Source organism: Pristiophorus japonicus, chromosome 15 (genome assembly GCF_044704955.1).
Source record: "Pristiophorus japonicus isolate sPriJap1 chromosome 15, sPriJap1.hap1, whole genome shotgun sequence".
Classification (NCBI taxonomy): Eukaryota; Metazoa; Chordata; class Chondrichthyes; family Pristiophoridae; genus Pristiophorus; species Pristiophorus japonicus.
This window is the reverse complement of record NC_091991.1, coordinates 138485668-138512011: the sequence shown is the minus strand read 5'-3', so window position 1 is coordinate 138512011 and position 26344 is coordinate 138485668. Positions and strand designations below refer to the sequence as shown.

Genomic DNA, 26344 nt, shown 5'->3' with positions numbered 1-26344 from the left:
TAGCTTTGCTATGATGCCTGGTAGGCTTGAATCACCTATTGGCATTCACTGTCTAGGCTCACATAAATAAAGCCAGAAAATGCTAGAAATCTCAGCAGGTCAGGCAGCATCTGTGGAGAGAGAAACAGAGTTAACGTTTCAGGTCGATGACCCTTCGTCCGACCTGAAACGTTAATGGTTGCTCTCTCCAGATGTTGCCTGACCTGCTGAGATTTCCAGCATTTTGTGTTTCTACTTCAGATTCCAGCATCTGCAGTATTTTGCTTTTGTATAAATAAAGCCACTTGGTTGAGGTACCTGTGGAACTGCACACTATCTAGGAACCAATACCTGTGGCAGGAGAAAGGGGTGAGAAGGGAGTTCTGCAGGAAATAAATATACACACACAGCAACAGCTCTTGCAAGACTGAAGATTTATTTAGAACAGTTTTGTTTCTGCACACATTTTCCAATTGTCAGCCAGCAATTATTTTACAGAACGAATGTAACAATAATAGAATCTATTTCTTCATTTACATTTATATATAACTGAACCAAAAGGTCCCTAGAGTATCATAGTCCTGGCCAATGACATCTTCAATCAGTAGATCTCACCACCAGTAACTCAACAAAAATCAGTGTCTCAAAAGAATTAACAAATGCTGGGGTAATACTTTCAATGTAAAGTAATCCTCCAATTTAGTCAATATACAGTTTCTCAAGTTTCCACCTTGGAGGAGTCATTTGATTAATGACTGTGAATAGTGTACATCTAGTTCCAGCATTAACAACTCTTAAGTCAGGTATATCAGTTCAATACAAAGCAAAGCTCCCTCTTAACAATATGCCTCAGCCTCTACCCAAGAGTACAGTAGTGTCAATTTTTCATTCCCACACCAGCCATCTTGTCCTGAGTCAATATATTGAAGCAGTGTCAATTTAGGTACTGTGGGCCTATGCTCCCTGGAACTGGATTGAGACCAAAGTAATTTCATATAGGATTCAAACCCAAGCGCCGTACATGAAAGAAAGGTCGTGTTGAACCTACACTACCATAAAGTTCCCCTGCAACTTAAAATCTTTAGCCGAGGAACTTCCTGGTTACTTTAAATGGAGCCTAAAATAACACTTCACCCGTAAAAAGGTAACTTAAAATAAATCCTCCTCATAAACTAGACAGGGGAAAGGACATTATATTGAAAGCAGACACAAACCTATATCCTTCAACTTGTATTATTGAAAAATAAATTGCTTTGTGGAACACTTTATTTACATAGTGAATTGGAACATAACTAGAGTCAGCAGACAGCATTTCAAGTCAGCCAGGATAATAGGATGAAGGTCTCTCTTTGCTGAGCTTAAGGATCCTAGTGAAGTGCACTTGGGTAATCTCAATCCAGTTGCTTGGTGTTGTATGGCAATAATTGCTTATCTTATTCAGAGGGGCCATAGGAATGGCTGGTACGAAAATGGAAATGTCACATGGGTAAGTGGAGGGTACTTTTGAGTTGAAGCTAGGGTAAATTTTTGGGGGAGCAGAGGGTTCTTTACTCCACAGCTCAATGTATTGTATCTGACCTGGGGGAGTTGTTGATCTGGACAGTGGGTGCCTGCAAGGGAAAATGCTTTATCAGCAAGACCAAAAAAAAACTTAACAAAATATATTAAAACTAAATTGCAAACACATTGCATCAACAGGAGAACAGGATATAAAGACTTACTGAGCATGACAAGCAATAGAGCGGAATATCAGTAGCTATCCACTCATTGCATAAACGTAAAACAAGATTGTCATTTCAATTCTGTATTTTAAACCAGCTCCATCACATGGATATGTTGGTTCTTTCAATAAGGTCAACATTCACCAATAAAACTTTCAAAATAATCAAATTCTTAATTCTCTGAAGCTGATTTTCTGGATGATAACTTGAACAATTTTAGCAAAATGAGTAAAATACAGAACAAAATCAAGATTATATCCATCTTATACAATGTTTCCTTTGTACAAGCATGCAAAATATGAAAACTGATGGCACAGTGAAAATGTAACCACAAATTCTGTGAAATATTTTGACTATGTTAGTATTTTGAAACTTGAGTTTTGCTAGTTTGATGTTCAATCTTTTGAAAACAAGCTCTCCAAACCAGAGATTGTATAATGCAGGCTGGAGCATCAATAGATGTCCTTTTAATGAAGTCTTGGTGGCCAAGTAGTATTACAGCCAATGCAGGTTGTTTTCCTGAAGTTGTAAATAATTTCAAAACATTCAGTTAAAGACTATTGGCCAGCTGGGAATGATTTAAAGAATAATTAATACCTGAAAATTAGAAGGGCTAATCTCGCAGAAACTACAGCCATTTATAAAGTCACCTGAACCCTTGAACATTAAAATCACTCTAGCATATTTCAAGCCCCACAACTCTTTTATCCTCTCTCCTTAAGAAGGCATTAATGTTGGGTACAGTTCCACCTCACCCATAGGGCCACTTTTCATGTGTGAACCTGGACAACAAATGGCAGCTGGCAATTTGACAGTGGGGGGAATCATAACAGGATCAGACTCCGCTCTCATCTAACACCCACATAGGCAGATTTTCTAGCAGCAGTCATGAGACAGTAATTAGTAACTAACTCTGGCTGATTTGTTCTCCATAATCCTGAGATATTGAGACAAATTGTAGTCTCCTAATTGTGCCCAGGCAGAGATCAACTTACTGAGCATAAAATAGGAATGAAACCCAATATGTTCCTGGTTTGTGTGGCGGAGTAGTATACTGTACAGTGAATATTTTTAGCAGAAAGTTTATCATACACTAAACCATAACTATGAACAGATCAGACTTCTTCTTTTTAATGTTTGAGGGGAGTAACAATCTGAACATAGCAAAAATCAGATCATTGCCAGACTTGTCCAGGTGTGTATTAAAGGTTACTTCAGAGCAGCAATGCACAGCCTGCAGCCCTTGGCTATTTGTTCCTCCCAGCCAACGCAAGTTAGTCCCATTCACACTTACATTTATTGATTTGTCCGGTTTGGATTTTGTGGATCTGGCGATTTGGAAAGCAGTGTTTATAACACTGGTGAATAAATTCTGAATCAGAACATGAAAATCTGTATCAGTAATTTGAGATATATGAAAATTAATGAAACAGGGACTTGTGGCCAAGAGCCTGTGGTACATATCTACACAGTCCATCAAGACAAAAGCTTGAGCACCCCTGCTTCAGAGGATGTTATCACTTCCTTAGAGCAAGAATTTGCATTTATACGTCTTTCTCGACCTCCGAGCATCTCAAAGTACTTCACAGCCAATTGAGTACTTTTGAAGTGTAGTCAGTTTTAATGTCGGAAACCTGGCAGCCAATTTGTGCACAAGATCCCATGTACAGCAATGAAATTAATGACCAGATCATCTGTTTTAGATGTTGATTGAGGGATGAATGTTTGAATGTTGCCGTGGGATCTTTTACAGCCACTTGAGGGAGCAGACAGGACCTCAGTTTAACATCTCATCCAAAAGAAAGCACCTCCAACAGTGCAGCATTCCCTCAGCACTGCACTGAAGCGCAGCATTCCCTCAGCACTGCACTGAAGGGCAGCATTCCCTCAGCACTGCACTGAAGGGCAGCATTCCCTCAGCACTGCACTGAAGGGCAGCATTCCCTCAGCACTGCACTGAAGCGCAGCATTCCCTCAGCACTGCACTGAAGGGCAGCATTCCCTCAGCACTGCACTGAAGGGCAGCATTCCCTCAGCACTGCACTGAAGGGCAGCATTCCCTCAGCACTGCACTGAAGGGCAGCATTCCCTCAGCACTGCACTGAAGCGCAGCATTCCCTCAGCACTGCACTGAAGCGCAGCATTCCCTCAGCACTGCACTGAAGGGCAGCATTCCCTCAGCACTGCACTGAAGCGCAGCATTCCCTCAGCACTGCACTGAAGCGCAGCATTCCCTCAGCACTGCACTGAAGCGCAGCATTCCCTCAGCACTGCACTGAAGGGCAGCATTCCCTCAGCACTGCACTGAAGCGCAGCATTCCCTCAGCACTGCACTGAAGGGCAGCATAGATTATGTGCTCAAATCGAGTCAGAAGGTTCTGGATTCAAGTCCCAAACCAGAGGAGTGTGTGCTGCCACTGAGCCAGGACTGACTACCTTCTGTATCCTACAGCCCTAGCTTCAAAAACAGATACATAATCCAAGATGTTTTCTCTTGTGAAATACACCTGTATAGCCATTGTCACAACACTTCATGCAAAGGGATGCAAAAAAAGATCACAAGAGTATTCATGGCAGAAACCATTGATTGGGGACCAACAATGGCTTCCAAACCCATATTTCGGTCAGGGGAAAACTTGAGTTTATGCTGAAATCATTGTCTTCTGCCTGACACACTAATTCCCTTTAAGAGCTATGTAGATGCCCTTGGGGGGGGGGGGGGGGGGGGAATATATAAATCTTTTTCAAAACATTGTATGTGGGACACAAGGGCCGGTGATGCTTTGCAGCGACAGTTATTTCTCGTTTCTTCCCCACCCCATGCAGCAAGTCTCTCAATGTTTACCTACCTAGAATTGAGAGGATTACAGCTTTTTGTTCATTATCGACAGCCATGTTAAGTGATGAAGTGCTCCTGCCATGCGTGCAGAGGGGCCCAATGCTGCAGATGGAAAGCTCAGCGGTACGTGAAATTTACTCTGCCCAGATGCTGCAGCAGATAGCACAGGCAAGATCAGTGCAGACTCCTTGTGGACATTGCTGAATAAAGACATTGTAGTAGCCGGAATGGATTCCTTTTGCAGAGTTTCACAAATGTAGCTGGAAACTATATAAAAAAAAAAGTATTTCATTAATTAATACCTGGTATTATCCAGCAACCAGCATGGAGAAGTATGCTGGGACCTTCTCCATTCTGTGCTGGGTACATTCTTGTTCAGACTTAATTGGGATGTGCTCAGTTAAACAGCGGGTTGATTGGCATAGTTTGTCCAAACTTTGACTTCTATCATAACAGGGTGATTCAATTGCCTTGGCTTTCCAGTTTTGATATTTTAATTTCCAGATTATTTGTTGCTGTGTCTGCATGTTCTTCTAAACTGTTTATACTGATATCATTTTAATTTTCTTGCTATTTGCAACTTCTTCTTTCTCCACTTTTAGCCACTTCCTCCTGGCCCCCATATCTTGTGCTATTTCCCTTGGCCAGGAAGGACAGTTCAACACACAACCATCTCTGGGGGTGGAGAAAATAACACTCTTTGTTCAAGAGATAGGAGGTATATTTTGATTGGTGCAAGGAGGGACCATCCCTGGGCATTGTCCCCTTCTCCAAAAAAAAATTAAGTCTGGCAAACTTACCATTAAGGGAAAGCAAAAGTCAAGATGTCTGCTGAGATTAAAATGTAAACTTATACCTATGTTTGATCAATGAGGTTTTTTCACTGTTACATCACATTTATTATAAGCACGGATTTCAATTTGTAATCACTTAGTTACCCAAGAAAAAATTGCCAATGACTGGAGCACAGTCGCTGGACTATAGACTGGAAAGCCAGCCTCTCTTCTCCTAAAAAGGCATGTTCATTGTGGGTCACAAACAGATTCAATTATTTTTCAGGGCGAGTTGCTGTAGGGAATTTAGATACGTTCTCCTCTTCCTATGCCTCCACATACCTGAATCATTTATAGCCAAGATGGCAGATATATAATCAGTCCTTTGCCAATTTCATTCTGAAACCTGATAAGTACATAAAAGTAGTGCTGTAATCCTTTCAGACCTTTTCCTCTCTGTACAGCAGCACTTAACCTGTGCAACTCAACAGAGGAAGTCTTTCACTTTCCATGAAAATATCAGCATGACCGACATATTTGCAATGTGTGGATCAGCTACTGCTTTCTCTACTGAGGTTATACTTATTTCATGGAGAGCGAGAGAGAGAAAAATAAAGAGAAAGCAGAGAGAGAGAAAGCGAAACCAGAGAGCGAGAGAGAGAGAAAGCAGAGAGAGACTTGCATTTATACAGCGCCTTTTACGACCACCGGACACCCCAAAGCGCTTTATAGTCAACAAAGTACTTTCTGAAGTGTAGTCACTGTTGTAATATAGGAAACACAGCAGCCAATTTGCACACAGTAAGCTCCCACAAACAACAATGTGATAATGACCAGATAACTGCTTTTGTTTTGTTGATTGAGGAATAAATATTGGCCAGGACACCAGTGATAATTCCCTTGCTCTTCTTCAAAATAGTGCCATAGGGTCTTTTTCCACCCAAGAGACCAGGGGCCTCGGTTTAATGTTTCATCTGAATGATGATAAGCAAACATATAAATCAGGGTAATCACAAAGATAATTACGGATGAGAAGGCCATTTGGCTCATTTTAATAATTCATCCAGAATGATGTTTCCTCAATGCAGCATCTAATTGGTTCTTAAATGATTCCAGGGTTTTTCACCTCCACCACTTAACCAAGAATCCATTGCAAGTGTTGATCACCGTGAAAAAAAATCTCCCAATATCAATACTCCATTTGCCTTTCACTAGTTTGAATCTGTGACTTTTTGTCCGACTTTCCCAATGTAATTTGAAATAATTTTCCAAATTTACCGTTTCTGTTTTTTTTTTTTTATTAAATTCATGTCCAATCGTTTTCCAATCGTTACAATTCTTTGTCAAACGCCAGAGGTCACCCTGCACCAGTCAAGGATCACTCTGCGCCAATGCTCTTAGCCAAAAGGCCTAGAGCCACTGCACCGTTCCTGGAAGTACTGCAATACCAGGTTCGTGCCATGGAGGTGGATGGGTCAGGTCCCCCACACACCTCCGTGGAGGTGGATTACAACCTCTACAAGATCACCTGTTAGCTTCCTCCTTTTCCAGTCTTTCCTCATAACTTGATCACTAAGGTTGGAGATTAGCACTGCCAACACCCAAATGTCTCACTTGTCTCAGGTGACTATAATTGGATTTAGTATTCAAAGTATGGTCTTACCAAAGCTCCATACAGTTTTATCATGACTTTAAAGCTACTGTTTTAGCTATGTAGTTCAACATTCTATTAGCTTTGTTGATTTCTGCTTTGCTTTGGCTGGCCATGCTGAACATCAAGTCTCAAGACTCCTAGGTCTTTTTCAACTTCATACTTAGCTACTTTAACAACATTCATGGAATATGTGTTTTTGTTTTTTTTATATAAGGCTGCATTTATTGCCCATATTCAGTTGCCGTGAGGTGGTGTTCGCTGGTTACTCTTTCAACCATTGCAATCTTTTTGGTGTTGCCCATTTTTGCTTCCTATGCACATACTTTACAGCTTTTTGTATTAAATTTCACCCGTCATTGTTTTCCCCACTTATATTTGTTCACTTTAGAGCACCGTGCTAAAAGTTACATGGCCTTCCCTTCGTAAGACCAGCCCTTAAGTTGTTTGGCCCAATCAGGCAACATCTTATCAAATGGTTCAGAGAAGAGCCCATTTATATGAATCCAAGTTTGCTCTTTATTTATTTATTTTTTTTTGGAAATTCGTAGCCAATCGTTCCAATTCTTTGTCAAATCACAAACGCCAGAGGTCACCTTGCACACGCCAAGGATCACTCTGCGCCAATGCTCTTAGCCAAAAGGCCTAGAGCCACTGCACCGTTCCTGGAAGTACTGCAATACCAGGTTCGTGCCATGGAGGTGGATGGGTCAGGTCCCCCACACACCTCCGTGGAGGTGGATGGGTCAAGCCACCCCACCCACCTCCCGTTTCCAAAAAAGCAAGCATATACCTTCCTGATCCAGGGAGAACCACCCGGAGGTCATGGTGGCTACTCCCCTGTCAGGTCAGTTACACATGATCTTAGCCAAAAGGCCGAGTTTGCTCTTTATTATTTTCCCTCAAGTTCCCAGTCCCAGCCTCATCAGGGGAGATAACTCAACAAAGAACAGCAAGTCTTCCACACCACTCTCTTGCACTGTCAAGTGGCTCATTCAAGAGCATGACTGTATGGAATGGAAAGCATTCTCAGCAGAAGAGTGGTGTACCAAGAATACCAAAGGAGCAATAGATTGAATCATTTAATCCAAAGTGAAAGTGCAGTTAAACAGACAAATGTGTCCAACATTTCTAATACTTACCTTTTTTGCTATCTGTTTTTACAGAGGGCTGAACCTTCTCTGACTTGAAAATTTCAGCTGAAATATCTGTATTCCACAACAAATTTATATTAGCGAAGACCATTAAAATATAACAAAATGATTATTGACAAATGTACTGCAAATTTTTAAAATTCTAATTTGCATACAAAAGCTATCCACATGACTAATCGCCAATACTTCCTTCCAAGGGCTATTATCCCCTTTTGTTTGGACAAAAAGACCAACTATTGTTGACACAGTACTGTTTGTCCACCAGTAGATGGGGTGTTCAAACTGGACTGAAATCTCAATTATCAACCAAAATGGAAATGAACTCCAGTAGATAACAGCAATTAGTGGCTAATGGAGTGTCTCAACTTCAATGTAGAATGTTGATTGTTCTGCCTCAGTTCTCTCTCTCAGGACTCACCAACATTACTCCTGCTGACATGTTTGGCTGACACTAATAGTTGATCACATCATCTCATCTGGTGACACTGCAGCACTTGTAAGCAGCAGCCTCTGCATTTGATTTTAAAGTTATGTTGCGCTGACAAGAGTGCAGTAAATTCCACTGATGGGAACGATGGAGGCAAGCAAGCGCATTCACCTCTGTAGCTCGCAGTATAGTGGTTGCCTTTGATTCAGTAGCTGCAGTTACAGGTGTGGTGGTGGTGGTTGGGCCGGGGGGAGGGAGAAGAGAAAGAAAGCGCTGTAAGCCAGTTCAATTAATTAGCTGTTACAGCACCAACTGATTTTGCCAGTATGGGGACCGAGCACAAACAGATTTTAAAAAGCCTCAACTCCCACTGGTCAACCAAAAGTTTTTCCAAATAAATCAGAGATGTGGGATTAAGGAGGCATCTGCTGTATGAGCCATTTGTGTAGTTGTTTGCACAGTACGCCAGTACCACGACTGTCTCCTCAACAATCCCCACCCCCTCACCGACATACACTGGCTCCCAGTTAAGCAACGCCTCAATTTTAAAATTCTCATTCTTGTTTTTAAATCCCTCCGTGGCCTTCCCTATCTCTAATCAGCTCCAGCCCCACAACCCGAGAAATATCTGCGCTCCTCTAATTCTGCCCTCTTGAGCATTCCTGATTTTAATTGCTGAAATATTGATGCGGTGTCATCAGCTGCCTAGGCCTCAGGCACTGGAATTCCCTCCCGAAACCTCTCTGCCTCTCTTTCCCTCTTTAAGACGCTCCTTAAAACCTACCTCTTTAACCAAGGTCATCTGCCCTAACTTCTTCTTATGTGGCTCGGTGTCAATTTTTTATGTCTTATAACACACTCATGAAACAGCTTGGGATGTTTTACTACATTAAAGGCGCTATTTAAATACAAGTTGTTGGTGTTCTCTCTTCTGTCTGTCCTAAAATCACGGCTTCATACTGGAATATTGTTCAAGTCGCTGGGTATGCTACACTACTCAACCCAAGTGGCCATTCTTCACGTGCAAATCTCATCCATGAGTGTTTGCAGAGTATGCACCTATGTATGTGGTCATCATGGCCAAGCCTGATTGTATCCAACAACTACATGCACTTTCCAATGAGTCACTGCAATCAGAAATAGGATCCAGGGCTGATTTTTCCCTTCTGTAGTTCACTGGTATGACTCGAGCTCTAGCACTATTGCTATTCCAGCAAAGATCAGCAGATGAGAAATTCTGGTCTTAATGGTTCAGTTCCATACTTACCAGCTTATTTACCAACTAAGCCATCACTGGAGCTTCTTTTACAAAGAATTAGTAATTTTGACATTATCTATTTCAGTTTTAATTATTTTTAAAATTTAAATCTTGCAAAAATTGATTTTGGTGTGGCGGGGGGAGGAATTTAACTTGGGAGAATTACAAAGCCTGTTAAGGAGCTGAAAGTACATTACAAACAAATGATATGATTGCAGAACATCCTAGAGTAATGATTTCATCTTGATGTTAATTCAGTTCTCTCTCTCTCTCTCACTGATGGGCTCAGTTTGCATTCTAATCTGCTCCTTCAAATCATACATTCGTGTATACTACACCCTCAAATAAAAGTTCCTGCACAGTTAAGAAAATGTTAGCTTTTCCATCCTCCAATTTCAACACTACACTGCTGTACTCACCAGGCTGGCCACACACACTTGGAATCTTTGCACTGTATGGCACTGCAGAATGCTTAGAATCAATTAGTGAGATATAGAACTCATCTTGTGACTTTAACTCTTCTTCTGAACTTTGGAGATAATCCACAGTGTTCAATGATCCACAGCACAGGTCCTGCTATAATTATATACACAGTAAATAGGAGGAACACACAAAAGTAACTTTGATGAAAAAGTGATTAGAAGTTAAAGTACACTAATTTAATCAGTGGTTCTAGAAATGTTTGGTATTACACAGAAATGCATTACCCCACTTTAAATTGAAGAATGATTTCTGCACAAAGTATCTGGCATAAAAAATACAAAGGGTCACCTGAACTTTGAGAATTTATAACTCAAAACCAGACGACTTTCCCTTCCTCCCCCCCACCAAAATCAATTCATACCCAAGTCTGCCCAATCTTAACATCTTCGGTTCATCCAACCAACTAGAAGCATCTCAGCAAAAGACTTGTGACTGAATGCTACCCATTTCTCTTATAATATATGGGAAGTGCAATGCCAAAGCAAATCTCTATTTAAATCTTAAAATTAGTAAAACACGATAAGTCTACTTAATACTGAATGTTTCAGGTGTATAAAGTACACCTTTTGATTGTTTACTAGTGTAATAAATTGCTCTTTGTTCAGCATCCCTTAACAGATGGAACATTAGAAATTGATGGATATTAAGTTGCTCTTCAATTTGGAGCGGCAATTCATTAAAAAGGATAAAAAAATTGTGTTAGGGTTGTTTTAAACACAGATTTGGTGATTGGGGAATCAGGGATAGGGTGGATGCAAGGCTCAGCATTTCCTGCAGAGCCAGAAGCAGCAATATGGTCAGTGGGCCCGGCGCAGACAGAGGAGCAGCCAGTAAAGGAGCAGGTGAAACCTGGGGACTTTACTCTGAGTAAAGAGTGAAAGATTGTTTCCACTGACACAAACCTTCTTTCACAATTTAACAGACTGTCTCAACTCTACAAAGCTATATCCATCACTTGCAAAAAATCTTCACAGCTGTGGAATCTGGACTTTTATTTCTGAGGGCATATAAAGTCCCTTGTGGCAAACAAGACAAGCATCGCCAAGAGCATGCAGAAATCAAGCGCAGGCAGCGGAAAGAGGTGCGGCAAGCCAGTCCCACCCACCCTTTCCCTCAATGACTATCTGTCCCACCTGTGACAGGGACTGTGGTTCTCATATTAGACTGTTCAGTCACCTAAGGACTCATTCTAAGAGTGGAAACAAGTCTTGCTCGATTTCTGAGGGGCTGCCTATGATGACAGCCAAAACAGACAGTACTGATGCCAGTTATTCTGATAATAGTGCAGATAGAGCTGGTACCAGTTACTCCTACTGGTGCACAAATCAGAGCGGTAATTAGCTATTTTTGTAATAGTGCACAAAGGTTGGTTACTACTGATCAACTCGGATTGCTGAAAGCACATACTTGCTTTTCCTCCTCCATTTCAAGTGCTGGGAGCTTGTTATATTCAGTTTCTTCAGTGACTCCCAGTACAGACATCTTCAAAGATTTAGGATTATCGTCCACTGAAGTAACAGAGCAAAATGGATATGGTTCCAGATACGGCAAATCAAATGTTAGTGATTCAAAATCCTGTAAAAGAATCGGTAGATCAACTTTTTTCTCTCAACAGGTTGCTCGTGATCGAATAGAATTCTACATTGAACGGCCATCTATCGCAATCAATGTATACTAATTAGTATTGGGTGAATGACCAGCTTCATAGAATTGGAGGGGAAGGAAGGATAGATTATCCATCTCCATATGTACAACATTTAGGTTGGAGGCTGATGAATTAGCTGCATAGTGATTAAGAAGGATCATCTGTGGTTACTAATACTTCCCATTGCTAACCTATAATCCTTCAGTGGACATCATTTATTATTCTAGCTACATACCTTCATGTCAGTGGTTAGACAAATAAATTTTGTACACCAGTTGCTCCCTCCTTATTGGGATATTATGGGTCAGGAATGGGAAGCATGATCCTAAAGCAGAAAACAGTATCCAAGTGGTTACATTCTTCTGTCATAGTATACAAATTACCTATTAGACTTGCCTCCCAATGAATCCTTCCAGTTCTGTCTCCAAGGCACGTTGGGGTGTTCACAGCACTATGCGTCTCAAGCTTACCAATGGTAGACCTGTTGCTCAATGGTTCTCCCCACCTTCCAAACCTTTGAAGTGGCCTTTCTCTTTTGATTGTTGCTTTTTCCCACTGCAAAAGGGTATTGGTGAGGCTACACCTAGAGTACTGTGTACAGTATTTAAGGAGGTATATACTTGCATTGGAGGCAGCTCAGGGAAGGTTCACTAGATTGATTCCTGAGATGAAGGGGTTGACTTATGAAGAAAGGCTGAGCAGGTTGGGCCTATACTCATTGGACTAGAAGAATGAGAGGTGATCTTATTGAAATGTATAAGATTCTGAGGGGGGCTCGACACGGTAGATGTAGAGAGGATGTTTCCACTCGTGGGGAATCTAGAACTAGGGGCATAGTTTCAGAATAAGTGGTCGCCCATTTAAAACCGAGATGAGGAGGAGTTTCTTCTCCGAGTCATAAATCTGAAATTCTCTGCCCTAGCGAGCTATGGAGGCTGGGTCATTGAATATAGTCAAGGTGGAGATAGACAGATTTTTGAATGATAAGGAGTGAAGGGTTATGGGAAGCGGGCAGGGAAGTGGAGCTGAGCCCAAGATCAGATCAGCTATGATCTTATCAAATGGTCTACTCCTGCTCCTATTTCTTATGTTCTTGTGTGTTCCAAGCAGTGAGCAGGAATTGTTTTATGTTGCCATGGACCTTTTGCAATTTTATTATAGTATACTGTATAAAACTGTTTGAGCTTTAAACACGAGAGGCTACCCAGCAAAATTGTGGGAGGCCTTTTACTTGCTTAAACTGTTTGGGGGTGGTAAGAAAGGAAACTGCAAGCTTACAACTTTCATTCTGCTTCACCCACAGGATAGTAAAAGCACAAGGAGTGTTAAGAACATATAGGGGCAGAATGTGGTCGGTCTCGGAGCACGCCATCATACCACCTTTGAAATTGACTGCAATTTCTGGATTTCCGCATGCGCTAAATTTCCAATTTGACAGATCATCCATTGTAACTGTCAAATCCTCATTGCTGGCTCAGAGTTGGGCTAATTGCCCATCAACTGCACAGCAATTACGCAGGAAAATTTTATGGCTGGTGCAAACCGGCCTGTTTGAACGATAAGGGAGTGAAGGGTTATGGGGAGCGGGCAGGGAAGTGGAGCATCAAAACAGCAGCTTGAGATATGGTTTTGCGTGTGCAATGAATGGGTTTAAAACTTACCCAAAAATTTTAAAACAGTAAAAATAAATAAAGATTAAATATAAATAACTGTCTTTCCAGGAACAGCAATTGCATGGTTTCAAGACAGGTTTTCATAAATCTTTAGGTTAATGAACTTGGTGTATTTGGGATGTTTGAGAGATTTAAGGCACTTTCATTTTTTGTGCATTAACAATTATGTAATATTGCTTAAACAGAATGACAGGTTCCAAAGCTCTAAGTGCATGTCGCCATTTAGAGATTAATTTTTTTCCTTGCATGGAAAATTATTGGAAGTCGACCGACACTTCCACATGAAATTCTGCACTGTCTGCCTAAAATGCCTGGGTGCACCAAAACAGGAGGACGGCAGAAAGTTCTTCTCCAATCCATGCCCGATAAATGAAATGAATGGGCATCGGTGATTTGTTTCCTGAGTGCCTGAGATCGGTGGGCCACTATGCTGGGCACAACTCTACTGTGAAACAGCGCAAGTTTTCGAAGGGGGCCTCGCACTAGGTAAATGCAGACTTAGTTTGGAGGTCGCAGCGTACTCCTTAGCTACACCGCTGACCACAATTTCAGGGCCATGCAGCTATACCACTTTTCCAAGTGGTCCCTCAATATTCCCTCCCACCAGGATCCATCTCTTAGAAGTCCCACAACCCTTCTCCAATGCTCCCACAATCTGCCATCATCATGCCAGTATTCCAAAGCACACCCTACCACCACTTCCACATTCCCAACACACCACTCTCAGACACCAAGATCACCTGGTCTCCAGTGGAAGTTACCAAAATAGATACAACAGATGCAAGCATATGACACAGCCCAAAAGTTCTTGCAGGACGTGCTAGATTCCTGGGCGCAACTTCACTCAAACTCAAAACCCCATTTTAAGCTGTAATAGTCAAAGAAAAATCCTATTTTTGTGCAAATATTTGTTGTTTCTTCTCCTGCCCACAATGGAATGCCTTAGATGGCAGGTTGGTCAACTTTAAGTGTGTGAAAAGGAGAAGAATTATTCAGGAGTACCTATCCTACTATTAGAACATAAGAAATAAGGAGCAGCAGTAGGCCATTTGGCCCCTCAAGCCTGCTCCGCCATTCAATAAGATCATGGACTCGGTTCCACTTCCCTGCCCGCTCCCCATAAACCTTTACTCCCTTATCGCTCAAAAATCTGTCTATCTCCACCTTAAATATTTTCAATGACCCAGCCTGCACAGCTCTCTGGGGCAGAGAATTCCATAGATTTACAACCCTCAGAGAAGAAATTCCTCCTCATCTCAGTTTTAAATGGGCGGCTCCTTATTCTGAGACTATGTCCCCTAGTTTTAGTTTCCCCTATGAGTGGAAATATCCTCTCGACATCCACCTTATAGAGCCCACTCATTATCTTATATGTTTTGATAAGATCACCTCTCATTCTTCTGAACTCCAATGTGTATAGGCCCAACCTATTTTCATAATGTTTGGATTCATAGTGTCAGTCACGTTTCTTTCATGCTTTTTCCAGATATTGTAGACATCATGGAGGTAGAAAGCCCAAGAAATGGGTAACAGTGAATGTGATAATCTATTATATATTAGAAACAGTGTGTGGTCTCAGGAATCCAAAAGACTCTGAACCCCTGCTCATAGGTAGCACTGTAAACACAATGTTGTGATCAATTGATACCAAAGGGCAGTAGCAAATGTTAAGCGACAGCCTCGAACAGCATCCTCAATAATGTTCAGGTATGCATTTCAACCCAAAATTGCCATTCATAGAGGAAATGGCCAAGCAAACACATCCCAAGACATATAATTCTGAATGATCATAAATTGTGATAATTGAAATGGCAGCATTTATTCAGCTGCTGAAAGCATGATTAGATTTGTAGAAGTCAGTTGGCAAAAGAACCAATAATGGCTGGGAACCTCTGCATTTACTGAGTTGGTAAAAGCACTAAAAATAATCTTAGTACACAGTAATATTGTATCTGAAGTGCAAAAACAATAAATCTCTTGCGACAAAACTCCACAAGTCAACCAGACCACCTCCCCCCGCCACCCCCCAACCATGGATTAAATATGGGCCTGGACAACCTCTCCAAATCCCAGTCATTGGAACACAAGACAACCCTCCTCCCTCATGCAGAAATCGGTTCCTTGATCACTGAGCATTGTTCTGGACACCCCCTCGCCCCACTAAGTATGTCCACCCCCCCCTTTTCTCAGTAAGCAACTTTTGGGAGAACTACCCAACTCTCCAATAACTCGAAAATGGAGCCCCGCATTTCCTCCCCTCCCCTACATACAAATTTCCACTCCCCCTACCTCGAGCAAAATCATCGTATCTCCATCTATCCCTTGACTCCCTCCCATCCTCTTTCCCCCTACCTAGGTCCAATTAACCTGCTTGACTTGACTCATGGTGTTTATCACAGGAAATTGATAGTTATTTAAAAACTCAAACAAAACTAAACATTGCCATAATGTCACATTCCACAGCTATACAATGAAAATTAATTCACCTGTTCACTGTTCCCTCCATGTGCTGGGATGTCTGATTTTTTGTAGTCCTTTTCAGCTGTAGAGAGTTTAGGTTTCCTGTCAAGTGGGGTTGTTGTAGACTCCTTAATTTTTGATGGCACCTCTTTTACAGAAATTGGTTTTGGTTTCAAATACAGGGCAGCTGGGTTAAACAGCCCAAATCCCTACAGCCAAAACCAGAAAGGAATTATAACCAAAGTTCAAAGAACTATTTTGTGGGTTACTGGAGCTGGACCAACATATACCGAAACCCAGTAACAAGGACTCTCTTGCTCCTTACCAGTTTGTGAGCTAATTTATCGTTCTTTTTTATTCGTTTTAAAATCAGCACAAAAGTCTCTCACTTGGTGGTTCAATGCACTCGCTCCTTAAATCAAAGTAGCAAGTTGGATTGTGCTCCCCAGCCATCTAATTTTCCAATGTCAGCCATGCTGAGGCAAAGATACCATGCCAGAATGCTGTCTAACATCCTGTACTATTTTGCGAAATCTCCCAGCCTCAGGCTGAAGAGCAGCATTTGGACAAAGATTCAACAGGTACTCCGCTCACCAGTTTGGATAAGGAATGGCATGTGGGTCAGTGTAATTAAGAGGGCCATTTAGAACACATGGACTAATTTAAGAAAAAGGATCAACGGCACTGACTATACCTTAGTGGCATTGTCTGTAAGACAGGGCACAGCATGACCTGCATTCTTAAGAACATCATTAATATAAATATCTTCATCTGTAGAGGTATCACAAAGGAACAAGTGCAGCACATCCTCAATGTATCCACAAATCAGGGCCACCAGTGGTTGTTTTCCACAGAATCTCAGGAACTGATTTTTAGCAGCTGTGCTCCAATCATCCTGCCAAAGGAAAATTAAATCTCTATAATTAAGTGTTGCATCTGGAGAGGTATCACACCTCACAGCATCATGTCTGTAGGACAAAAATGGTTGGAATGAGGACTTTTGTTCATTTAACAAATACTAAACATCAATCAAAACCAGTTTGATTCAGCCATTAACTAACAATGAGTAAGCAGCAGAAAACCAAGAAATCCAATTGCTATTTTTGAATACAAATCATTAATGTATGTAGGAAGAATTTTAATTTATATAACACCATACAAGTTCCAAGTGATTCACATACAATTACTTTGAAGTGCAGTTACTGTGTTGATATTTGATGTCTCCAAGATACGAGACGACTAATTGATGTCCTGTTTCTGACTGCTCCGTTTTTGATCGGAGCGGAGGAGCAGTGAGCGTCGACTTCAGGGCCCAGGAGGTGCGAGGGCCCAGGGGCAGCCCACACTGAAATCTATGGAGAGTAGGAGCATATGTGCACTAGGTCCGTGCAGCAGAGCTTGGTCTCCAGACGCCTTGGTTAACCCTTGTCACTAAATCAAGACCTAGCTCTGTCAAGCCCGTGAAGTGGCTGGTGTGCAACGGCCACCCCACGTTAAAAAAAAAATCCATGCACAGGCATCTTCCACCCTTCAGTCTGCAGTTCGGGACCTAGAATGTCAGGTCCCTCGTTGAAACACCTGTAAACTCATCCCTTTTTGGTGTGGAAGCAGGTCATCCTCAATACGAGGGACTGCCCAATACGATTATTACGGTGAAAAGCTAACCATTTTTCCCTACAGCATGAATTGAATAAACTACCTTTTTGGTGATGCTGTTGAAGGAGTATTTCGAGCTTAAATTATTGGATTGGGCTTTGTGTCCATTTTTCCTGCAAATGTTTTGGTTCCTCGAGGGAATTTTGCTATGTTAAAGATGCTATATAAATTCAAGTTGTTGTTAATTGGCTTCTCTCCAAATACAGCAAGTCTTGCATCCATCATCACCTCTGCTAAAGTACCAACACCTGACCTTGTCCCCTTGATCTATTCAGCAGACCAGCCAGGCCAGCACAAAGTTCTTCAGCATGCAGTCAATCACAGCATTGTCAGTACCACTGTATAGTTGTCAACAGATATGTTGAACAAATGTACAGCTTAGGATAAAACCAGTGTGGGGGTCAGGTTGCTAAGGTGTCCACCCACCCATCCCAAGTGCTTCTCATCCAGCATGTCTGCCCCGGGGGGGGGGGGGGTATCATTTACTGTTCATCTATCTACTAGTGCTTTCCAGCCCTTCCATCGGCTCACCTGCGTGCCCAGTGTGCTTTTCACGTTGCCCACCCTCCTTCCTGCCCTACGTGTTATCCTGCCCACCTGCGCAGCAAGAGTGTTCACAGTCGGCAGCTTGCCCAGAGTGCTTCTTAGCTTGTTGAGACATGAACAAAAACATTGAGAGTTGCAGTAGGAGATTGAAAGGGAGCAGGAGATAAAGGAGAACAAAAACAGTTAAAAAAAAATTAGAGAAAGCAAGAATGGAAGCAGGAGATGCAAAAGTAGCAAACGACAGATAAAAGTAGAAAGGGGTATGAGAGGGAGAGAGTAGTGAATACAACCAGAAGTGGAAGCGAGGGAGGAGGAAGAGACAGAAGTGCAAGAGAAGTGGGAGATAGAGCAAACAGCGCAGAAAGAAAGTATAGAGACTGAGGAGGAAGAGAGCAAGTACATGGAGGAAATGAGGGGCGGATGAAAAGAACACAAGAAAAATCATTTTGTTTATTGTTTTAAACAGACTTACTCTTAACAGAAGGGTTTGAGAATTGTAGAATTATATAGTTTTTAGTAATATTTAGTGAAGGATGGATATGTTGCTTAAGCAAGCGATAAGCAGAAACAACCAGGAAATATTTCGCTCCAGAGCTTTAGAATCTTTCTCCAACAAAATTACATGTGCCCACCCTGGCCCCTCCCAAGAGATGCAGTGCCCATCATCACCACCAATTCTGCCTCATTCCAGCACAACACCTCTACTTTTTCAACCTGATTCTGGCATTCCTCCTAATAGAACATCACTGCCAGCAACAAAGTGACATACAAAGATAGAAAGATCGAGGAGGAGACTTACAAAAGGATTTGGACATAAAGAATGAAAAAAATACAGCTAGTGTGTGTGTGTGTGTGTGTGTGTGTGTGTGTGTGTGTGTGTGTGTATATATACGCGTGCGTGCCTGATAAAGAAAATGAATTAGAATGGGAAAGAACAGTTGCAGGGGAGTTTCTTTTGTGTGAACAATACCACAGCAGTCGACAATTATAAAACAGTGTGTATTAGCTTAACACATCTGTCATTAAAAAAAGAGCATCTGTTAACTCTTCTTGAGCACCTGATGAGATCAGAGAGTTTTAAATTGGATTTCTCCATAAAACCACAACATATGCTTAATGCTCGACATAAAATATTTCTTATGAATAAACTGCTGAAATATATTAAAAATATTGGGCTAGAAATTCAGTTTTGGGTCATAGCATTTTTTTGTGGCGGAAAAAACTGCTATGACTGTGAGGCCAAACATTCGGGAAAATAAATGGGAAAAATGAGCCCGGCAGGAAAAATCACCGTTGTATGAAGATTCGCGGTGCAAACTGCGAATTTTCTGCAACTTTTCTCCGAGGCCGATACCGCTGCGAGTTGGGCCTAGGGAGGTGAGAGGGAAGGGGGGGGGGGAGGAAGACACACAATTCCACACCACCCCCCCCCAAAAAAAAAATCATAAAACATTCACAAGACCCTTTTCTAGCGAACTGCTGCAAAATAATTTAAAAATAAAAAGTTTAACTTACCTTTTTTGCAAGGTTTCATAACTACTACCATTCCTAGACCTGCACCAAGGTTTTTCCTCAGCGGAATTTTTGGTCCCATCTACAGGTCACCGCTGAGCCAAATATCAGGCGAAAGCGCTTTTTCCAGTCTTGCACGCTGGCGGTCCGCTCCCTAGCGGTATTTCAAAAACCACCAACACAAGACTTCGGAATTTCCCGCACAAAATGGCGAAATGCGCCAAAAACCCGACGGAAAGTTGCGGAATTTCCAGCCCAATGTTTGTACACACTTCCATTATCAATTCCTACATCCACATTTATAATCGAAACTATCTATGTAAAACTCATCATACTGCAATTGCACCCTAAGTTTTGGATCTGTACTTTCCAAATTGCTGCAAGTTTTGCTATTTAACTATAAATAACAGAAAATCAAAGTATGATGTAAAATAAAGACCCAATGAATGACTTTAGAATAGGGACTGAATTACATTGGTGTGCCCTGGTAGAATTATATCTTGCCCTCCAACCATGCGTGACCTGAACAGTACATTCATTTCCTATGTGGAATACTATGGAAGGTCAACTAGTAATTTTTAAACTGGGAAACTTTCCTTTAAACTTTCACTTGGTACAGGGTACAGGGCACAATTTTGAAATTTGGAGATGATGTAAAAAGTGAGGAAGGTAGTAATAGATTTCAAGATAGACAGGCAGGCTGGTGGAATGGGTGGGCACATGGCAGATGAAATTCAGAGTGAGGGAATACATTTTGGTCGGAAGAATGAGGAGAGACCATGCACTTTGGCAGATAAAATCAAAGAGCAAGTTATTATTTAAATGGAGAAAGATTGCAAAGTGCCGCAGTACAGCGGGACCTGGGGGTACTTGTGCATGAAACACAAATGGATAGTATGCAGGTTCGGCAAGTGATCAGGAAGGCCGATGGTATCTTGGCCTTTACTGCAAAGGGGATGGAGTATAAAAGCAGGGAAGTTTTGCTACAGCTATACAAGATATTGGTGAGGCCACACCTGGAATACTGCATGCAGTTTTGGTTTCCATATTTACGAAAGGATATACTGGTTTTGGAGGCAGTTCAGAGAAGGTTCACTCGGTTGATTCTGGGGATGAGGGGGTTGACTTATGAGGAAAGGTTGAGTAGGTTGGGCCTCTACTCGTTGGAATTCAGAAGAATGAGAGGTGATCTTATCGAAACGTGTAAGATTATGAGGGGGTTTGACAAGGTGGATGCAGAGAGAGTGTCTCCACTGATGAGGGAGACTAGAACTAGAGGGCATGATCTTAGAATAAGGGGACGCCCATTTAAAAGAGAGATGAGGAGAAATTTCTTCTCTGATGGTTGCAAATCTGTGGAATTCGCTGCCTCAGAACTGTGGAAGCTGGGACTTTGAATAAATTTAAGACAGAAATAAACAGTTTCTTAAACAATAAAGGGAATAAAAGGTTATGGGGAGCGGGCAGAGAAGTGGAGCCGAGTCCATGATCAGATCAGCCATGATCTTATTGAATGGCGGAGCAGGCTCGAGGGGCCCTATGGCCTACTCCTGTTCCTATTTCTTATGTTCTTATACTAAATGGTTCAATTTTAAAGGGGGTGCTTGTGCACAAATCTTTGAAGGTGCTAGGACAGGTTAACAAAGCAGTTAATAAAGCATACACGATCCTGGGCTTTATAAATAGAGGCAGAGAGTACAAACAGCAGGAAGTTATGCTAAACGTTTAGAAAACAATAGTTCGGCACACCTGGTGTCTTGCGTCCAATTCTAGGAAGGGTGCAAAGGCTTTTGAGAGGCTACAGAAGAGATTAACTAGAATGGTTCCAGGGATGAGGGATTAGGCGATGTTACGTGGATGGATTAGAGAAGCTAGGGTTGTTCACCTTGGAGCAGAGAAGGCCAAGAGGAGATTTGATAGAAGTGTTTAAAATCATGAAGGATTTAGATCAAGTAAATAAAGAGAAACTGTTTCCAATGGCTGAAGGGTCAATAGAGAGGGCACAGATTTAAGGTGATTGGCAAAAGATCTAGAGTGGTTGTTAAGAAAAACTTTTTTTATGCAACAAGTGGTTAGGACTTGAAACGCACTGCCGGATAAGATGGTCGATACAAATTCAAGAGTAGCCTTCAAAACAGAATTGGATAAGAAGGAGAAAAAAATTGCAAGGATATGAGGAAAGAGCGGGGGAGTGGGACTAACTGATTGCTCTTTGAAAGAGTTGGCGCAAACGGAATGGCCTCCTTCTGTACTCTACTGTTTTATGATTCTATGCCGAGGCCCACCATAATTGGACCAAAAGCAACTGCAGTGGGATTCACTTTTAAAACATCTGCAAAGTTGATTCAAGCCACATTTGGCTTCTGCCCTACCTCAGTTGGTTGTAGCCACATAAGCGTTGATGGAACTCCTTGGGCGGGAAGCTTTGAATGACAACATCTAAAGAAGATATAAAGCAATTTTAGGATTGGAGATAGCAAGGATCATTTAATCTTTATAGGTATTTAGCTGGCAAGATCTAGTTTCTACAAATATTTCATATCATGTTTGTGTCTACTCTATAACGTTGATTACAATTGAGACAGGTACATTTTATCTAATTTATAATAAATGAATTGATAAAAGGTTATTTCAGTCCATTGTACCTACAGGATACCACAGTGGCCTGAAGTTGAATCAAAACTGGACCTACTTGAAGCACAATGACATTCATCTTTAAAGACTTAAAACTTCCTTCTCACGGGGATTTAGATTTTGGAATAGAATTTTTCTCATCGATATTGTTTCTTACGACCCACTATTCCTCCAACCCATGGTGTACATCCTATTATGTAGGTTGATGGGACAATGGCTTCTTTCAGGATGTTCAACATCTAACTCATTCCTTGGCCAATAGCAAAAAATGATGCTGTGGAGTGAGATGACCCATTTTAAATTGCATATGCAATGGTCTTCCTAATGAAAACAAGAATTCTCATTACCCTGATGAATGTATCCTCAAACAACTGGAGATAAGCAGACCCAAAACAGACGTAGGATAGAGGCAACCCATGTAAAATAAGTTGCTCTTACTTGAGGAATCTTAGTCTGGATCTTTCCACAGAAGAAATATCCCCAAAGTCAACATAGTACACTTCCACTTGTTTTTCATCTAACACCCTATGGATGATGACACGGTACCACCACACATCATCAGGGTTCCGCACACAACACACTTGTCCTGGTTGGACAAATGAATCTGGCATCACATAGCGTTCAGAGACCTCTTCATAGGAGTAGCAACGTCTGAAAAGTAAAACATAATTAACACTTAGCACAATGATGCCTGTTCAGAATGCATGACCATTTCTGAAACTGCCTGCCAGTAATGCTAAGCTTTGTTTGTAAAGAAAGAAAGACTTGCATTTATATAGCGCTTTTTACAACCACCGGATGTCTTAAAGCACTTTACAGGCAATGAAGTACTTTTGGAGTGTAGTTACTGTTATAATGTGGGAAACGTGGCAGCCAACTTGCGCACAACACACTCCCACAAACAGCAATGTGATCATGACCAGATAATCTGTTGCAGATCTACAAATTTATTAAACTCTACTTACCAAAGGGCATTTTAAAAATAATCAGCTGGAATCTATTCTGATGTGGGTAGAGTACTGATGAGCTCTTCTTCCATGTTCCCTGTAGGTAACAATGGAAGGAAGGAAGTGCTTGGAAAACTACTGTATGAAATGCAAAGGAGTGTTCCATTAGGATCACCCACCATTTGGCCCTCTACCACAATGGAGTGGCTGTCCTGTCTTAGCACATGTATTTGCAGGAATGGCACACTTTGCTTTGATAAAACATCCAGGGGCACCAACTCAGTTGTACTGTACCATTGAACTATAATCATCTCAGTCCATCACCATTCACGCTACAATTAACTTTCTTCAACAGGAGAAATCGTGGTCTTGGGTTGGATCCAGTGTTCCTTAGACTAGATCATCCAACAGAAACAAACACCATATAGGTCACACAGGAGCTATCAGAAGGCAGCTACTTAATATAGTACATCACTGCAGCAGCTTTGATGTCAAAAAAATATTACATTGGGAACTCCTTTTATAAGTGTTCAACGACAATCTTTGTAACACACCCAGGAATAAGATCAAAAATTATCTACTCCAACATCATACTGTCTGCGTTGATTTACATTTTAATTGTGGTTCAGACATGGTGTTAAAAATTCAATGGCAAATCTTTTCATCAAAATGGGAGTATACTGCATACTTTAGTTTCTATTTAAAATTAAAATCTTAAGAGCAGGTATTACAATGAATTTTTTTTTTTACTTGTTAGGGGTAAGAGACAAAGAAAAACAAACAAATATGACAATAATGAGTCACTGGTAAAATCCTGTACCTCATCTCAATCATTAGATCCTCGAGCATCACAGAGGTCCAATCCCCATAGAAACGGACATAAAACTGACTGGGCGAACTCACACTTTCTACAAACACACAGACAAAGGAGTCTTCCTCCAGCTCTGGTAGCTTGTAGAGATTTCCATCCTGTATAGCATCTGGTGGAATCTCAAATTCTGGTGAACACTGGGTCTTCTTGACCTGTATAAATGACAACAAACTGTAAAGTAAGGCCTACTATCTTTCTCTGCAGGTAACTTATGTTTGTACATTGTCCCCTCCCCTCCCTCCCCGTCCCTATATTCTTCCTCTATTGGGAGAGTTGAACTTTATGAATCTCCACAAATGTCATTAATTTAATTACTTGGTTTGACCAGAAGATACCTTGGTTTCCTTGGATGATGCAAGAAGAAAAGCAGTCAGAGTTTTCCTTTCCCTTTTCAGACAATCAAGATTGGTAAACACTTTGAATGGCCTTTTAGGCAAGCACTCCAAGAATCTACCTTTCAGTTACTAGGCTCTCAGATTCCGAGTTCAACACTTTACCCGAGTTACTTGAAGCTACTGGCTGTATGTCGAGCCCAGTACCTCTATAACCATTGAGATCTTGAGTAAAACAATACATCTCTAGAATTATTGGAATCTGAATCAAATGCTATAACCACTGGAATTACCAAGGCCCTCAAATCAAATTTGTTTGGATTACTGAAAACAGATCCAATAATTTCACAATCAATCATATATTACAAAATAAACTTTGGAACCACAGCCTAGAAAATGGAGTGAATAATATAGTAGAATTACAGATTATTAAGGTTTAGGTCCCTAGACTGTTGGTCAGAAACTTAACATTCTGATTTTGTTTTGAAGCTGGGAGATCTCACTATAACTAAGCAGCTTGCACTGAGCGAGGTAAAATTTACACAAGCTTTAAAAGTGGCCTCCGTCAGCTGCATACAACACTGCCACCTGAAAACACTAAGTTCACAGTTCAGCTGCTGGCCCTTACAGCTGGAAATGATTGTGGGCCTGGAATTTCCTGCATATTTGCACAAGCAGTCGTGCGTAATTATAATATGCTCAAATTGCGATCGTCGAGCAATCCCTCCACCTGAAATGCATCCCCGCTCTCAAGGGCCCTGCCCCTAATTTACAAAACCTGCGTGCTAGTTTCCTGCAATTGTGCTTGCTCAGAGCTCACTTCAACTTACGAGAAACATTTAGGCACCCAGAATCACCTGAAGCAGGCCCAAATCAGCTACTCCAGAAAGCATTGAAGCCATTCTCATCCCAATAACAGAGAGCCATTTTCCAGTCCTTTTGAGAAATAAAAATGACTCTTTAGCGCACTCTAACCCTGCCTGCTATTATGAGCTATGAGGATTAGGAGGCCCGGAGAGTGAAGCACCCCACACACAAGTATCGGGAATGTATAGGCTTTGATTGATATTCCTGATGTCCACATCCCATGAGGGAGATTCTGAGCTGCCTCTTGCAGCCTGTCGTGTACAGGTGGTACTATGCCTGCTGTTGGAAGGCCTGAGCCACAGAGCTGGAAGCTGCAGCAGCCAGTTGGACCACACCTTCCACTTCATCCTCTGCCCCAGTCATGAGCCTCAAGGTTGGCAGTCATCAGACTGGCATGGCCTACATAAAAGAGACTGGAAGCCATGATTCATCACGTCCTCCAGTCGGTCACCAAAAGCCTCAAGAGCAAGAGGTCAAAGCTTTAGTCAAGCTATACCCTGCTGAGGAAGCTGATGGGTGTCCCAATGCACAGGCTACCTGTGCATAGTTGGTGCTGAGCATTATAGCAGACTCAGAGACTATACCCGCAAGAAGCTCCATGTTACTGCTGATGGATGCCAGAGCCCTTGTGCTCCTCTGATGCTCCACCAGCAGGCACCTCTTCAGGCCTGCAGCCAGAAAGTCAGGCTCCACTGACTCAATAATCTGTGGCCACCTTCACACGCCTCAGCATCTCCCGCTCCCTCTTCCTGTATTTCAGACATCGGTGAGAAAAAAAAAGATTTGAGACAATGGAGACTCCCTACAGAATGATTTAAATGAGGTAATAAAATAGCTTTATGACAGGGAGTTGTGCGCTATTAACCTTGCACACCGCAGCCTCTCTAACGAAATTTCCAACCTTTCCCTAGCCCCC

At 41.7% G+C, this 26344-nt stretch overlaps 1 protein-coding gene across 5 annotated transcripts in view; it reads right to left on the bottom strand.

Annotated features, from left to right (window-relative positions):
- Window positions 1-436: 436 nt before the first annotated feature.
- Window positions 437-26344, bottom strand: part of tdrd5 (tudor domain containing 5) — a 48080-nt gene continuing 22172 nt past the window's right edge. Inside the window, exons 9-18 of one of the 5 annotated variants that reach the window (XM_070900976.1) lie at window positions 24179-24381; window positions 22850-23062; window positions 22150-22216; window positions 16758-16958; window positions 16090-16272; window positions 11693-11860; window positions 10222-10378; window positions 8106-8171; window positions 4550-4806; window positions 437-2219 (exon numbers count right to left, since the gene is read on the bottom strand). In XM_070900976.1, the coding sequence (XP_070757077.1) occupies window positions 4565-4806; window positions 8106-8171; window positions 10222-10378; window positions 11693-11860; window positions 16090-16272; window positions 16758-16958; window positions 22150-22216; window positions 22850-23062; window positions 24179-24381 (1500 nt within the window). In that variant the 3' untranslated portion in view covers window positions 437-2219; window positions 4550-4564. Of the gene's footprint in view, window positions 2220-4548; window positions 4807-8105; window positions 8172-10221; window positions 10379-11692; window positions 11861-16089; window positions 16273-16757; window positions 16959-22149; window positions 22217-22849; window positions 23063-24178; window positions 24382-26344 lie in introns of those variants that run through there. The other 4 variants (XM_070900978.1, XM_070900979.1, XM_070900980.1 and 1 more) reach the window with 4 other exon arrangements.